At 39.6% G+C, this 14,229-nt stretch overlaps 1 protein-coding gene across 1 annotated transcript; it reads left to right on the plus strand.

Annotated features, from left to right (window-relative positions):
• The first annotated feature begins 1,935 nt into the window (after positions 1–1,935).
• Positions 1,936–3,417, plus strand: LOC133258512 (actin-related protein 2/3 complex subunit 1B-like). The gene is given in 1 exon segment (XM_061435192.1): positions 1,936–3,417. A coding segment is annotated over 1 exon segment (1,113 nt). The 5' UTR covers positions 1,936–2,020; the 3' UTR covers positions 3,134–3,417.
• The last annotated feature ends 10,812 nt before the right edge of the window (positions 3,418–14,229 follow it).

A 14,229-nucleotide genomic window follows, 5' to 3' on the forward strand; every position in this document is an offset into this window, starting at 1 on the left:
TGAGGTAGGTAAATATGCAAAAAGCCATACCCAAGGGTGTTTTTCCTGTGTAAATTTAATCTGTGTTAAGAAAGACGAAAGCATTTAATCTCTTGAACATCCAAGACAGAAACACTGAATATATCATATATTGTCTTAAAAAAAATCAATACCAAAGGGTATCTAGAGCTGGCATACACTAGCAATAATTAGACTTTTGTTTTTTGACTCTATGGATTTACCTGGAGTTGGAGTAAGAATGTAATGTTTAAATTTTACATGATGAACCTCTATAAATTCTATTCAACATTCTTTAAAATTGCAGTATATATCTTAAGAACACAGAAATACTGAACTTAAAAAAATCATGTGCAAAAACCAATTTTAATAATATAGGTATGCATAATTATTATTCATTATTTTATATCCTAGTGATATTTTATGACCTTACTTATGTAGACATTAAGGAAACAAAAATAATTTTTCTGCCAGTCATTTTAATTTAAAAAGGTATGAAATACATAAAAACTGAGATTGTGGGATAACTGTAATTTTTATATTTTACTATGGGAAAATAAGGAAATTCAAGACTCCAAAAACTATTCATAACTCTTTTTCTCATACCGATACTTACCATTCTTGAGTTAAGGAAAATGGAAAATGAAGAAAAAGTATAAAGATGTTTAGCAAGAGCATGTTTCCCTTTTATTAAGAGGAAAAACTAGAGATTAAATATGCAGCAGTCAAGCAGAGATTAACTAAACACAGTACAGTCACTTACTAGAATAGTATGTAAGCTATTACAGTAATAGCAATGAATTCAAAATTGATTATTAAGTGAAAAAAGAAAATTATAAAATTTTACTTATACTATTATCAAAATAGCAGAGATTTCACTGATACAACTTGAAAGAAATCACTCTATTGCCCAACTGAAATAATTATAGGCAATCTTTTCCTTTAACTTTCACATCCATTTAGCTACCACTCCATATTAATCTGGGGCTTCCCTGGTAGCTTAGCTGGTAAAGAATCTGCCTGCAATATAAGAGACCCTGGTTCAATTCCTGGGTCAGAAAGATCCCCTGGAGAAGGGATATGCTACCCACTCCAGTATTCTTGCCTGGGGAATCCCCATGGACAGAGGAGCCTGACTGACTACAGTCCATGGAGTTGAATAGAGTCAGACATGATTGAGCAACTAAGCACAGCACACTATATTAATCTGCCTCTTTCATATTCTCTCCCCAATTCAATATACTTCAGAATAACTGCTTTTTTTTTTCTTTCTGTTTTATGCATTTAAATTCTATGTATTGAAAGGAAGGCCCTCCATTCACTGATCCTTCCTACCTCTCCATACTAACAATTGTTCCCTCTTCAACAAAACATGGCATACACATCATATATATAAATAAATAGCTTAAAATTTCAGAAAAATACCATGCATTTCCATAATTTTGCAATACTAGATATATCTATCATTCTTTGAAATTCTGTTCTCTTCTGTTGAGTTGCTGATATTCATTTTTAGGACTCTTCTCAAGTGTTCACATTCTCTGGTAGCACCCCTTTTGCTTTTCATCACCCCAATCATTAACTGTCACATTTTAAGTTACAATGACATGGTAGGCAGTTGATATAGTATCAGATTCTTCTTTATCTTTGTAAGTTCCATAATAGAAACAGTACTATATATAGCAAAACATCAACCCATTTTTGAGCATAAAGTTAGATAGGGACAAATAGAGATTGTTTTATGTCTTAGTAGAAGGCAATGGCACCCCACTCCAGTACTCTTGTCTGGAAAATCCCATGGATGGAGGAGCCTGGTAGGCTGCAGTCTATGGGGTCGCTTAGAGTCGGACACGACTGAGCAACTTCCCTTTCACTTTTCACTTTCATCCACTGGAGAAGGAAATGGCACCCCACTCCAGTGTGGCCACTCCAGAAGTGGCCGCGCAGCGCGGCGCCCAGAGCCGGTTCGGCGCGTCGACTGCCCAGAGTCCGCGGCCGCGGCGCCCCGAGGAGCCAAGCAGCCATGGCATATCACAGCTTCCTGGTGGAGTCCATCAGCTGTCACGCCTGGAACAAGGACCGCACCCAGATCGCCATCTGCCCCAACAACCACGAGGTGCACATCTATGAGAAGAGCGGGAACAAGTGGGTCCAGGAGCACGAACTCAAGGAGCACAACTGGCAGGTGACAGGCATTGACTGGGCCCCAGAGACTAACCGCATCGTGACTTGCGGCACAGACCGCAACGCCTACGTGTGGACGCTGAAGGGCCGCACGTGGAAGCCCACGCTTGGCATCCTGCGCATCAACCGCGCCGCTCGCTGTGTGCGCTGGGCCCCCAGTGAGAAAAAGTTCGCTGTGGGCAGTGGCTCCCGTGTCATCTCCATCTGCTATTTTGAGCAGGAAAATGACTGGTGGGTGTGCAAGCACATCAAGAAGCCCATCCGCTCCACCGTCCTCAGCCTGGACTGGCACCCCAACAACGTGCTCCTGGCCGCCGGCTCCTGTGACTTCAAATGCCGGATCTTCTCAGCCTACATCAAGGAGGTGGAGGAGCGGCCAGCACCCACCCCGTGGGGCTCCAAGATGCCGTTCGGGGAGCTGATGTTCGAATCCAGCAGTAGCTGCGGCTGGGTGCACGGCGTCTGCTTCTCGGCCAACGGCAGTCGTGTGGCCTGGGTCAGCCATGACAGCACTGTGTGCCTGGCCGATGCTGACAAGAAGATGGCCGTCGCGACTCTGGCCTCTGAAACGCTGCCGCTGCTGGCCGTCACCTTCATCACGGAGAACAGTCTGGTGGCAGCGGGCCACGACTGCTTCCCGGTGCTCTTCACCTACGACAGCGCCGCGGGGAAGCTGAGCTTCGGTGGGCGGCTGCCCAAGCAGAGATAGCAGCACGGCCTCACGGCCCGTGAGCGCTTCCAGAACCTCGACAAGAAGGCGAGCTCTGAGGGCAGCGCGGCGGCGGGCGCCCGCCTGGACTCGCTGCACAAGAACAGCATCAGCCAGACCTCGGTGCTGAGTGGGGGAAAGGCCAAGTGCTAGCAGTTTTGCACCACTGGCATGGACGGCGGCATGAGCATCTGGGACGTGAAGAGCCTGGAGTCTGCCCTGAAGGACCTCAAGATCGTATGACCTGCGAGCAGTGTGCTGCCCTTGGCCCAGGCTGAAGAAGCGGGTCGGGGAGGCTGAGGCCGCTTTGCTGAGTTTCTAGGGTACCGGGTGGGGTCCCCACCGGGGCTGTTCCCGCAGGAGGGGAGGGACGGGGGGCTGCTTCTTGGCTCTGGAAGGAACGATTGTTTTTTTCCTGAAGAAATGCTTTAATTGTAAAAACTGTTCTCAAAGCACTCGTGGTTATGAACTGCTTCAGAACATGAAGGTAATAAAAACGCAACTATAGACAAAAAAAAAAACAAAAAGAGAGAGAGAGAATTCCAAAGATGGGGGAGCCTGGTAGGCTGCCCTCTATGGGGTCAAACAGAGTCGGACATGACTGAAGCGACTTAGCAGCAGCAGCAGTGCTACTTTACCAAGAAACTTTACAATGTCCTTATTCTGTTGTTTTTATAAAAGACAAAAATTGAAAAAAAAAATTAAAAATAGGCAAAGGACCTAAACTGACATTTTTCCAAAGAATGTACGTTTTCCAAAAAATGCACAAAAGCCCAACGTGTATGTGGAAAGATGTTCAACATCACCAGTCATTAGAAAAATGCAAACTAAAACCACAAAGAAATATCACCTCACATCTGTTGGAATGGCTAGCATTAAAAAGATAAGAAACTACAAAAACCCAGTGAAGATATGGAGAAGGAGAACTCTTGTGTACTGCTAGTGCAACTGTCAATTGGTGCAGACACTATAGATGAAGTATGAAGGTTTCACAAAAAATTAAATATAAGACTAATATGTGATCCACCACTTCACTATTCTTGCCTTGAGAACCCCATGAACAGTATGAAAAGGCAAAATGTTAGGATACTGAAAGAGGAACTCCCCAGGTCGGTATGTGCCCGATATGCTACTGGAGATCAATGGAGAAATAACTCCAGAAAGAATGAAGGGATGCAGCCAAAGCAAAAACAATACCCAGTTGTGGATATGACTGGTGACAGAAGCAAGATCTGATGCTGTAAAGAGCAATATTACATAGGAACCTGGAATGTTAGGTCCATGAATCAAGACAAATTGGAAGTGGTCAAACAGGAGATGGCAAGAGTGAATGTCGATATTCTAGGAATCAGTTAACTAAAATGGACTGGAATGGGTGAATTTAACTGAGATGACCATTATATCTACTACCCTGGGCAGGAATCCCTTAGAAGAAATGGAGTAGCAATCATGGTCAACAGAAGAGTCCAAAATGCAGTACTTGGATGCAATCTCAAAAACGACAGAATGATCTCTGTTAATTTCCAAGGCAAAACATTCAGTATTACAGTAGTCCAAGTCTATGTCCCAACCAGTAACGCTGAAGAAGCTGAACTTGAATGGTTCTACGAAGAACTCCAAGACGTTTTAGAACTAACAGTCAAAATAGATGTCCCTTTCATTATAGGAGACTGGAATGCAAAAATAGGAAGTTAAGAAACACCTGGAGTAACAGGCAAATTTGGCCTTGGAATACAGAATGAAGCAGGGCAAAGACTAATAGAGTTTTGCTAAGAAAATGCACCGGTCATAACAAACACCCTCTTCCAACAACACAAGAGAAGACTCTATACATGGACATCACCAGATGGTCAACATCGAAATCAGATTGATTATATTCTTTGCAGCTAAAGATGGAGAAGCTCTATACAGTCAGCAAAAACAAGACCGGGAGCTGACTGGCTCAGATCATGAACTCCTTATGGCCAAATTCAGACTTAAATTGAAGAAAGTAGGGAAAACCACTAAACCATTCAGGTATGACCTAAATTAAATTCATTATGATTATACAGTGGAAGTGAGAAATAGATTTAAGGGACTAGATCTAATAGAGTGCCTGATGAACTATGGAATGAGTTTCGTGACATTGTACAGGAGACAGGGATCAATACCATCCCCATGGAAAAGAAATGCAAAAAGCAAAATGGCTGTCTGGGGAGGCCTTACAAATAGCTGTGAAAATAAGAGAAGCAAAAAGCAAAGGAGAAAAGGAGAGATATAAGCATCTGATTGCAGAGTTCCAAAGAATAGCAAGGAGAGATTAAAAAAAGCCTTCCTCAGTGATCAATGCAAAGAAATAGAAGAAAACAACAGAATGGGAAAGACTAGAGATCTCTTCAAGAAAATTAGAGATATCAAGGGAACATTTCATGCAAAGATGGGCTTGATAAAGGATAGAAATGGTATGGACTTAACAGAAGCAGAAGATATTAAGAAGAGGTGGCAAGAATACACAGAAGAACTGTACAAAAAAGATCTTCACGACCCATATAATCACGATGGTGTGATCACTGACCTAGAGCCAGACATCCTGGAATGTGAAGTCAAGTGGGTCTTAGAAAGCTTCACTATTTACAAAGCTAGTGGAGGTGATGGAATTCCAGTTGAGCTGTTTCAAATCCTGAAAGATGATGCTGTGAAAGTGCTGCACTCAATATGCTAGCAAATTTGGAAAACTCAGCAGTGGCCACAGGACTGGAAAAGGTCAGTTTTCATTCCAATCCCAAAGAAAGGCAATGGCAAAGAATGCTCAAACTACTGCACAATTGCACTCATCTCACATGCTAGTAAAAGTAATGCTCAAAATCCTCCAGGTCAGGTTTAAACAATATGTGAACCGTGAAATTCCTGATGTTCAAGCTGGTTTAAGGAAAGGCAGAGGAACCAGAGATCAAATTGCCAATATCCCCTGGATCATGGAAAAAGCAAGAGAGTTCCAGAAAAACATCTATTTCTGCTTTATTGACTATGCCAAAGCCTTTGACTGTGTGGATCACAATAAACTGGAAAATTCTGAAAGAGATGGGAATATCAGACCACCTGATCTGCCTCTTGAGAAATTTGTATGCAGGTCAGGAAGCAACAGTTAGAACTGGACATGGAACAGCAGACTGGTTCCAAATAGGAAAAGGAGTATGTCTACGCTGTATATTGTCACTCTATTTAACTTCTATGCAGAGTACATCATGAGAAATGCTGGGCTGGAAGAAGCACAAACTGGAATAAAGATTGCTTGGAGAAAAATCAATAACCTCAGATATGCAGATGACACCACCCTTATGGCTGAAAGTGAAGAGGAACTAAAAAGCCTCTTGATGAAAGTGAAAAAGAGCATAGTGAAAAGGTTGGCTTAAAGCTCAACATTCAGAAAACTAAGATCATGGCATCTGGTCCCATCACTTCATGGGAAATAGATGGGGAAACCATGGAAACAGTGTCAGACTTTATTTTTTTGGTCTCCAAAATCACTGCAGATGGTGATTGCAGCCATGAAATTAAAAGATGCTTACTCCTTGGAAGGAAAGTTATGACCAACCTAGATAGCATATTCAAAAGCAGAGACACTACTTTGCCAACAAAGGTCTGTCTAGTCAAGGCTATGGTTTTTCAAGTGGTCATGTATGGATGTGAGAGTTGGACTGTGAAGAAGGCTGAGTGCGGAAGAATTGATGCTTTTGAACTGTGGTGTTGGATAAGACTCTTGAGAGTCCCTTGGACTGCATGGAGATCCAACCAGTCCATTCAAAAGGAGATCAGTCTGGGTGTTTTTTGGAAGGACTGATGCTAAAGCTGAAACTCTAATACTTTGGCCACCTCATGCAAAGTGTTGACTCATTGGAGAAGACTCTGATGCTGGGAGGGATTGGGGGCAGAAGGTGAAGGGGACAACAGAGGATGAGATGGCTAGATGGCATCACCGACTAGATGGATATTAGTCTGAGTGAACTCTGGGTGTTGGTGATGCACAGGGAGGCCTGGCGTGCTGTAATTCATGGTGTCGCAAAGAGTCAGACATGACTGAACAACTGAACTGAAATGAACTGAATTCCATTTTTGGGAATACATCAAATAAAACAAACAAAAAAAATCTAACTAGAAAATATATCTGCACCCCATGTTCATCACAGACTTACTTATAAAAGCCAAGACAAGGAAACCATCTAAATGTCTGTTGATGATGAAGTTATTAAATTAAGATTGTCGCTGTTTAGTAACTAAGTCATGTCTGACGCTTTGTGGATATTTGAGATAAAGATTAAATATGAATATTATTCAGCCATAAAACATAAGGAATTCTTACCATTCATGACAACTGGATAAACTTTGAAGTCATAAACCTAAGTGAAATAAGTCAGACAGAGAAATACAGATACTGCAGGAGCTCACTCAAGTGTGGAATCAAAAAAAACAAACTCATAGAAAAAGAGATCAGCCTTGTGGTCACCAGAGGTACAGGGTGGAGGGAAGGGGAATCGGAAGGTGTTCAAAGCTACAAACTTCCAATTATTAAATAAAAAAGGACTTAGGATATGATTTATCACATGCTGACTACAGTTAACATTGCCCTATAATACACAGGAATGTTTTAAAGAGAGTAAATCCTAAGAGTTCTTATCACAAGGAGAGCTCTTTTTCTTTCCTTCTTTCCTTTTTTATTACATCTATATGACATGCTAAATGTTATCTGAACCTATTCTTTCAAATTACATGTAACTCCAACCATCAGGCTGTATGTATTTAACCTGCACAGTGAGGTACATCAATTATATATCTTAATAAAACTAAGAAAATAAATGTGAAACAATAAAATAATGATGACTCATGAGTAGAATATTTAATTAATCATAATAATCAAAGTAGTCAGGACAGGGTGATATAAAGAGAATATATTTAAAAATCTCTATACTCTCAATGAATGATAGGAAATTTACATTTTTAAAGTATACTATTTGTAACTTTTTAAAGTATATTAAAAACAGGAAATAATTAGGTATGGATTAGAGTTCCCTGGTGGCTTAGATGGAAAAGAATCTACCTCCAAAGCAGGAAACCCAGGTTTAATCCCTGGATTGAGAAGATCCCTTGGAGAAGGAAATGGCTACCCACTCCAGTATTCCCGCCTAGAGAATTTCACAGACAGAGGAGCCTAGTGTGCTACAATCCATGGTGTACAAAGAGTCAGAAATGACTGAGTGACTTTCACTTTTCATACATACTAATCAAATATAATGTATGCTTACTATAAAACACTGATGAAAGAAATTTAAAAAGACTTAAATAAATGGAAAGATGTTCTGTGTTCATTGATTGAAAAACTCAATATAGTTAAGCTGTAAATCTTTCTGATACTCATCTACAGATTAAACACAGTCATAATTAAATCCCAGAATGGATTTTGAATTGAATCTAGAAATTGTATGAAAAATTAAAGGATCAGGAATAAAAAAAAATAATTTTAAAAATCTAAACAAAGTTGGATGATTCATACTACTTGATTTCAAGAGCTATGATAAAGCCATGTTAATCAGCAGACTATGCTTTGAAATAAGAATTAACAAATATATCAATGGTTCAGAGTAGAAACACAACCCATATATCTGATCAGTTAATTTTTGGCAAGGATGCTATTGCAGGCTGTTTGGACTACCATAACAGAATACCACAGACTGAGTGGCTCATAGAACAAAAATGTGTTTTCCTCACAGTTCTAGAGGCTGGAAGTCTAACATCAAGGTGTGAGCAGGGTAACTTTTGGGTGAAGGCTCTCCAGCTTGCAGATGGCTGCCTTGTTGTGTCTTCACATGACCTTCGCATGGTGCAAATGTGGAGACAAAAAGGGCTCTGGCATCTCATTCTCTTCTTATAAGGATGTAGGTCCTATTGGATCACAGCCTCAGTCTTAAAATCTCATTTTGTTTCACAAACACTTTAAACAGACTATCTCCAATTATAGTCACACTGGGGATTAGGGCTTCAACATATGAATTCTGGGGAAACACAATTCAATCTATGATAGGTACCAAAAGTAAGAGTTGGACCATAAAGAAGGCTGGGCACCAAAGAATTGATGCTTTCGAACTGTGGTGCTGAGGAAGACATTGACTGCAAGGAGATCAAACCAGTCAATCCTAAAGGAAATCAACACTAAATATTCATTGGAAGGACTGATACTGAAGCTGAAGCTCCAATACTTTGGTCATCTGATGCAAAGAGTCGATTCGTTGGAAAAGTCCCTGATTCTGGGAAAAATTGAAGGTAGAAGGAGAAGAGAGAGGCAGAGGATGAGATGGTTAGACAGAATCCCTGACTCAAAGGATGTGAATCTGAGCAAACTGAGGGAGATAGTGAAGGACAGACCGGATGGGGAACCCCGGCATGCTGCAGTTCATGGGTTTGCAAAGAGTCAGACATGACTAACAACTAAACAATGAAACAACCACCAAATGGAGGCAGAATGGACTTTTGAAAACATGATATATGTGCAGTTGGGTATTGATATGAAAAAGGGAGAGTGAAACAGACTCACTGATTCATATTAGCCACAATTAAAAACAGAACAAAACAACAACAACAAAAAATAGCGCAGTGTGGGTCCCAGACCTAAACTTAAAACAGAAATATGATAAAGCTTCCAGAAAATAGATAATAGGAAATCTTTGTTACTTTAGGTATGGTAAAGACTTTTTAGATATAACACTAATAACAGAACAGATAAAATAAAAAAATGATAGCTTTCATTCCACCAAATATAAAAAAGCAAATCACTGGAATAGAGAAGTTGAGGACAAATCACAGTAACTGCAATAATATCTTCAAATTTGGAAATATTTTATATCTCCTTCTAAATAAACATGAAATTTCCTATTTCTTTTATCACCCTTCTTAGCTTATACTCCTTTAATATACAACCAGTAATATGTGATTATATTTCAATATATTTGAGAACTGGTTATATAAAATACAAATTGTTAGGTAGTACAGTAAATGGTCAAAATTAAGGTTCAGTAATATTTTTCTTTAATGATCTAGAGAGTAAATATTTTAGGCTTGGCTAAGCATAAATTACTGCTGCAACTAAATTCTGTCATTAGAACTCAAGAAAAGCCACAGGTAATAAGTAAATGCAGAGAAGGCAATGGCACCCCACTCCAGTACTCTTGCCTGGAAAATCCCATGGATGGAGGAGCCTGGTGGGCTGCCGTCTCTGGGGTCGCACAGAGTCGGACACAACTGAAGCGACTCAGCAGCAGCAGCAGCAATAAGTAAATGAATTAGATGTGGCCAAGTCCCAGTAGAACTTTATTTACAAAAATAATGGCCACTTTAGGCTCATAGTTTGGCAAAAGTGAATTAAAAAATTATCCTAGCACTTCTTGGTTACTAGTAGGCAGTATAAAATCAAGAAAATGACATAACTGTGAATATTGTAGTTTTTTCATAAACCATAAATATCCTCTGATTTTATTTGCTTATACATTTTTGAATGTTTTTGTTTGCTTTTGTTCTTCCATGTATTCTAGTGAAAGAATACTAAAGAATTAGAGTTTCACATTCTGGTTTTTCTATGAAATATTTATTAAATTTGATTTGAATAACTTAAATTTTCTAAGTCTCAGTTTCTTCTGCAAATGTAAAATGTGATAATAAAAGCATGAGGATTATATAATGCAAAAACCCTGTTGTAATCTAAAAAAGCACTATGCATACCTCGCATTGCCTATTCTGACTCGCCCTCCACCCATTCTCCATGGCTGCATCCCTTCCAATTCTGATTAGACTCTACTAAACAGGCTGATCAATGGCATTCCTGGGCATCTCACCTTCACTTCAAAAGGCTGATTCTCTGCTTTAATACAACCATTACCTAAATGCTAATGTTATCTAAATTGGTGTCTCTACACTGTTTGCCCTTGGCTCAAGTAATCCTTTCTACCCATACTACTGACGTATCTTCCACAAACTCATTACTGAACTACTTTAAAAACACAGTGATTTACTGCTATCTAGGGATACAAATTTGAACTCCTTACAGTGGCCTACAGAAACCTTCCCTGGCTCTTCAGCCAGCACACAGCATAACTTCTCTGCTGTTCCAGGCTCCTTGGCACTTTGGATTAAGGAGTGTCAGCTGGCATAGAGTCACAGGGGTTGCCTGTTACCCAACTGTCCCCTCCCTCCACCTAGCTGGCACAGGCACAGCTGCTGCGAGCCCATGTTCTTGTGTGTGTGTGTCTGTCCTCACTTTTTAGGTGCCAAACCAAAAGCCAGCCACGTGGCTCCAACATCCATTTGTAAGCCCATGTCACCATGTCTACATGGGTGACAGATGTACAAAATACGTTATATTTATTACTACTATAGGGCTTCCCTGGTGGCTCAACTGTAAATAATCCACCTGAAATGCAGGAGACATGGATGGGGGAGCCCCAGGTTCAATCCCTGGGTCAGAAATATTCCCTGGAGTAGGCAATGGCAACCCACTCCAGTATTCTTGCCTGGAGAATCCCATGGACAGAGGAGCCTGCTGGGCTACAGTCCATGGCATTGCAAAAGAGCTGGACACAACTGAGCAACTAAACAACAAAAAACAACAAATTGCTACTATGCCCAGGAAAAAATGGTATTTTAGCCCTTCTTTTTTTTATATCAAAGGTCTTGAGGTTGAAACAAAGTTCTTGGTGTGGCATATAGAATCGTATCCCAAATTAATTTAACACTCTTATCTCCTATCACTTTCTCCTGTATTTCACATGTGTCCTATTGTCTAGTCACTCCCATTATTCTTAGAATAAGCAGTAGATATTCAGGGTTCATTTAATGCTGCTTCCTCTGCCCTTCAGACATCTCCTTATGTGTTACAATGCCATTTCTTATGTAGGTCTTATTTGTGTGTCTCCTACAGTGAAAATTGATTACTTTCTCTCCTGTGCAGCACATTGTACTTATCTCTACATGAGAACTCAGTTTCTGTTATACACTATCTCACAAACCTACATTCACTACAAATATATTGTTTTGGATCGTCCCACATATCCTTCTTTTTATCTCCATTTTCTAGGTGAGAGCCTGGAATAGATGTTCAGGAGTATCTGTTAAATATGAAGCAAAGTTATGAAAACAAACATGATTTTATCTCATGGAACACAAAAGCTCTACTTTGGCATTTCCAGGCTCAGTGTCCTCCTCTATACTTTCTTCATTTATAAAAAATAATGATTGCTGATAACTTTCTAATAACTTGAGTTAGTTGAAAATATTCTAGTCTTGAAACCACAGGAGCCAGGAATTTAAATATATCCAAATAATTTATCCAATGATCAATTGCTCATATTTTCCTCATTTTTTGCTGAAATTTTGTTTCCTTATCCCTTATATGTCTTATTTGGGTTTTCTGATACGAGTTGACAGTTTGATCAATAAGAGAATGAAAAAGAAAATTATAAAGTTACTACCTATTTAGTGCTATCTGTTGTTATATTTCTCTTTACTAGTTACCCAAGTAGCAGCTTTTAAAATTTTACTTATAATAGATGGGGAAACAGGGGGAACAGTGAGAGACTTTATTTTGGGGGCTCCAAAATCACTGCAGATGCTGACTGCAGCCATGAAATAAAAAGACCCTTGCTCCTTGGAAGCAAGTTGTGACCAACTGAGATGGCATATTAAAAAGCAGAGACATTATTTGCCAACAAAGGTCTGTCTAGTGAAAACTATGATTTTTCCACTAGTCATGTATGGATGTGAGAATTGGACCATAAAAAAATTGAGCACCTAAGAATTGGTGCCTTTGAATTGTGGTGTTAGAGAAGACTCTTGAGAGTCTCTTGAACTCCAAGGCAATCCAATCCATCCATCCCAAAGGAAATCAGTCTTGAATACTCATTGGAAGGACTGATGCTGAAGCTGAAGCTCCAGTACTTTGGCTACCTGATAGGAAGAACTGACTCATTTGAAAAGACCCTGATGCTGGGAACAATTGAAGGCAGGAGGAGAAGGGGAAGACAGAGGATGAGATGGTTGGATGGCATCAGTGACTCACTGGACCTGAGTTTGAGTAAACTCCGGGAGTTGGTGATGGACCAGGAGGCCTGGAGTGCTGCAGTCCATGGGGTCACAGAGTCGGACACAACCAAGCGACTGAACAGAACTGGGTGCTTTCCTGTATGTTTTCTGCCCCCCCCCTTTTTTTTATATGTTGCAAGTCTCTGATCTAACTTCTTAATCTATCAATATGTTTCCTACTCTGAAGAAAAGTTTACGATCTTTTCAAGGCCATTATTTGTCAATTTGATAGAGTCTAGACCCAGATTGGATAAGTGTTTAAGAATGAGCCTGGAAATGCATGTCAGGGTAATTGAGATTTCTCTGCTTTTCGTATTTTTTCTGGCATCCTGATTTCCAAAGACTTAAAACACAAAGAAAATCATTACAACTGCAACTGGGAATATCTTTCCCACTGAATCCTTTTTATTTCTGGTAATTTGCTATATCAAAATTACCAAAAATTTCTCAATGCTGCACATGAGCATTGTATCCCTGAAAACAGTGGCTATCAGTCTAAAAAGGCTGTTTTACATCTATGGGTCCCCTCTTCATCTTGGCATGCCAGTCTACCAAAAGGAGAATAATAAAAGGTGTATTTATTGAAATATTTATTGCAATATATGTTTTTCTATTTTCTGATTTTTTCTAAAGCATATACAGATAACATCTGTTTCATACATACATACACACAAAATTTTATATACATACATACACACATGAAATGGTTTGCTTGGTCAAACTTGTATTTCTATGATAGATTCATATCTGGGCCACCTATCTTTCCTCGACTGAAATGCTAAATTCTGGACACCAAAGAAAGCTCTTTGAAGAGGAGACTGGCATATGAATTTAAGGGTTTATGAAATATAGTTAATTTGTAGAAAATTTTAAATGTCAATTTAGGAAGTGACATTTCAAATAAAAAAAGAGTGGAGGATTACTCAATGTTTTGTTCAGAGACATTATGTTTTTGAATATATAGGAAAGACTGGAAGACAGACAAAAGTAAAAAATATCAATCAGGCAGATGGATTGGAGGCAATCATAAGAGGGAAAATAGAATACTGGTTATACCAGCTGTTATGAGAATTTTTAAAAAATCGAATGGTAATGGATAAAAGAAAAAAATAAAGCAAAGGATGGGTAAAGGAATTTAGAGATTAATTCAATAGGATAGGTAAGGGGCTGGAAAGGTTTAAAGTTAACTCCTTAAAAGTCTAGGGGAGCTGTGTTTCAGAGTGATTATGTGGCCTATA

This window comes from Bos javanicus, chromosome 12 (assembly GCF_032452875.1).
Source record: "Bos javanicus breed banteng chromosome 12, ARS-OSU_banteng_1.0, whole genome shotgun sequence".
Lineage (NCBI taxonomy): Eukaryota > Metazoa > Chordata > Mammalia > Artiodactyla > Bovidae > Bos > Bos javanicus.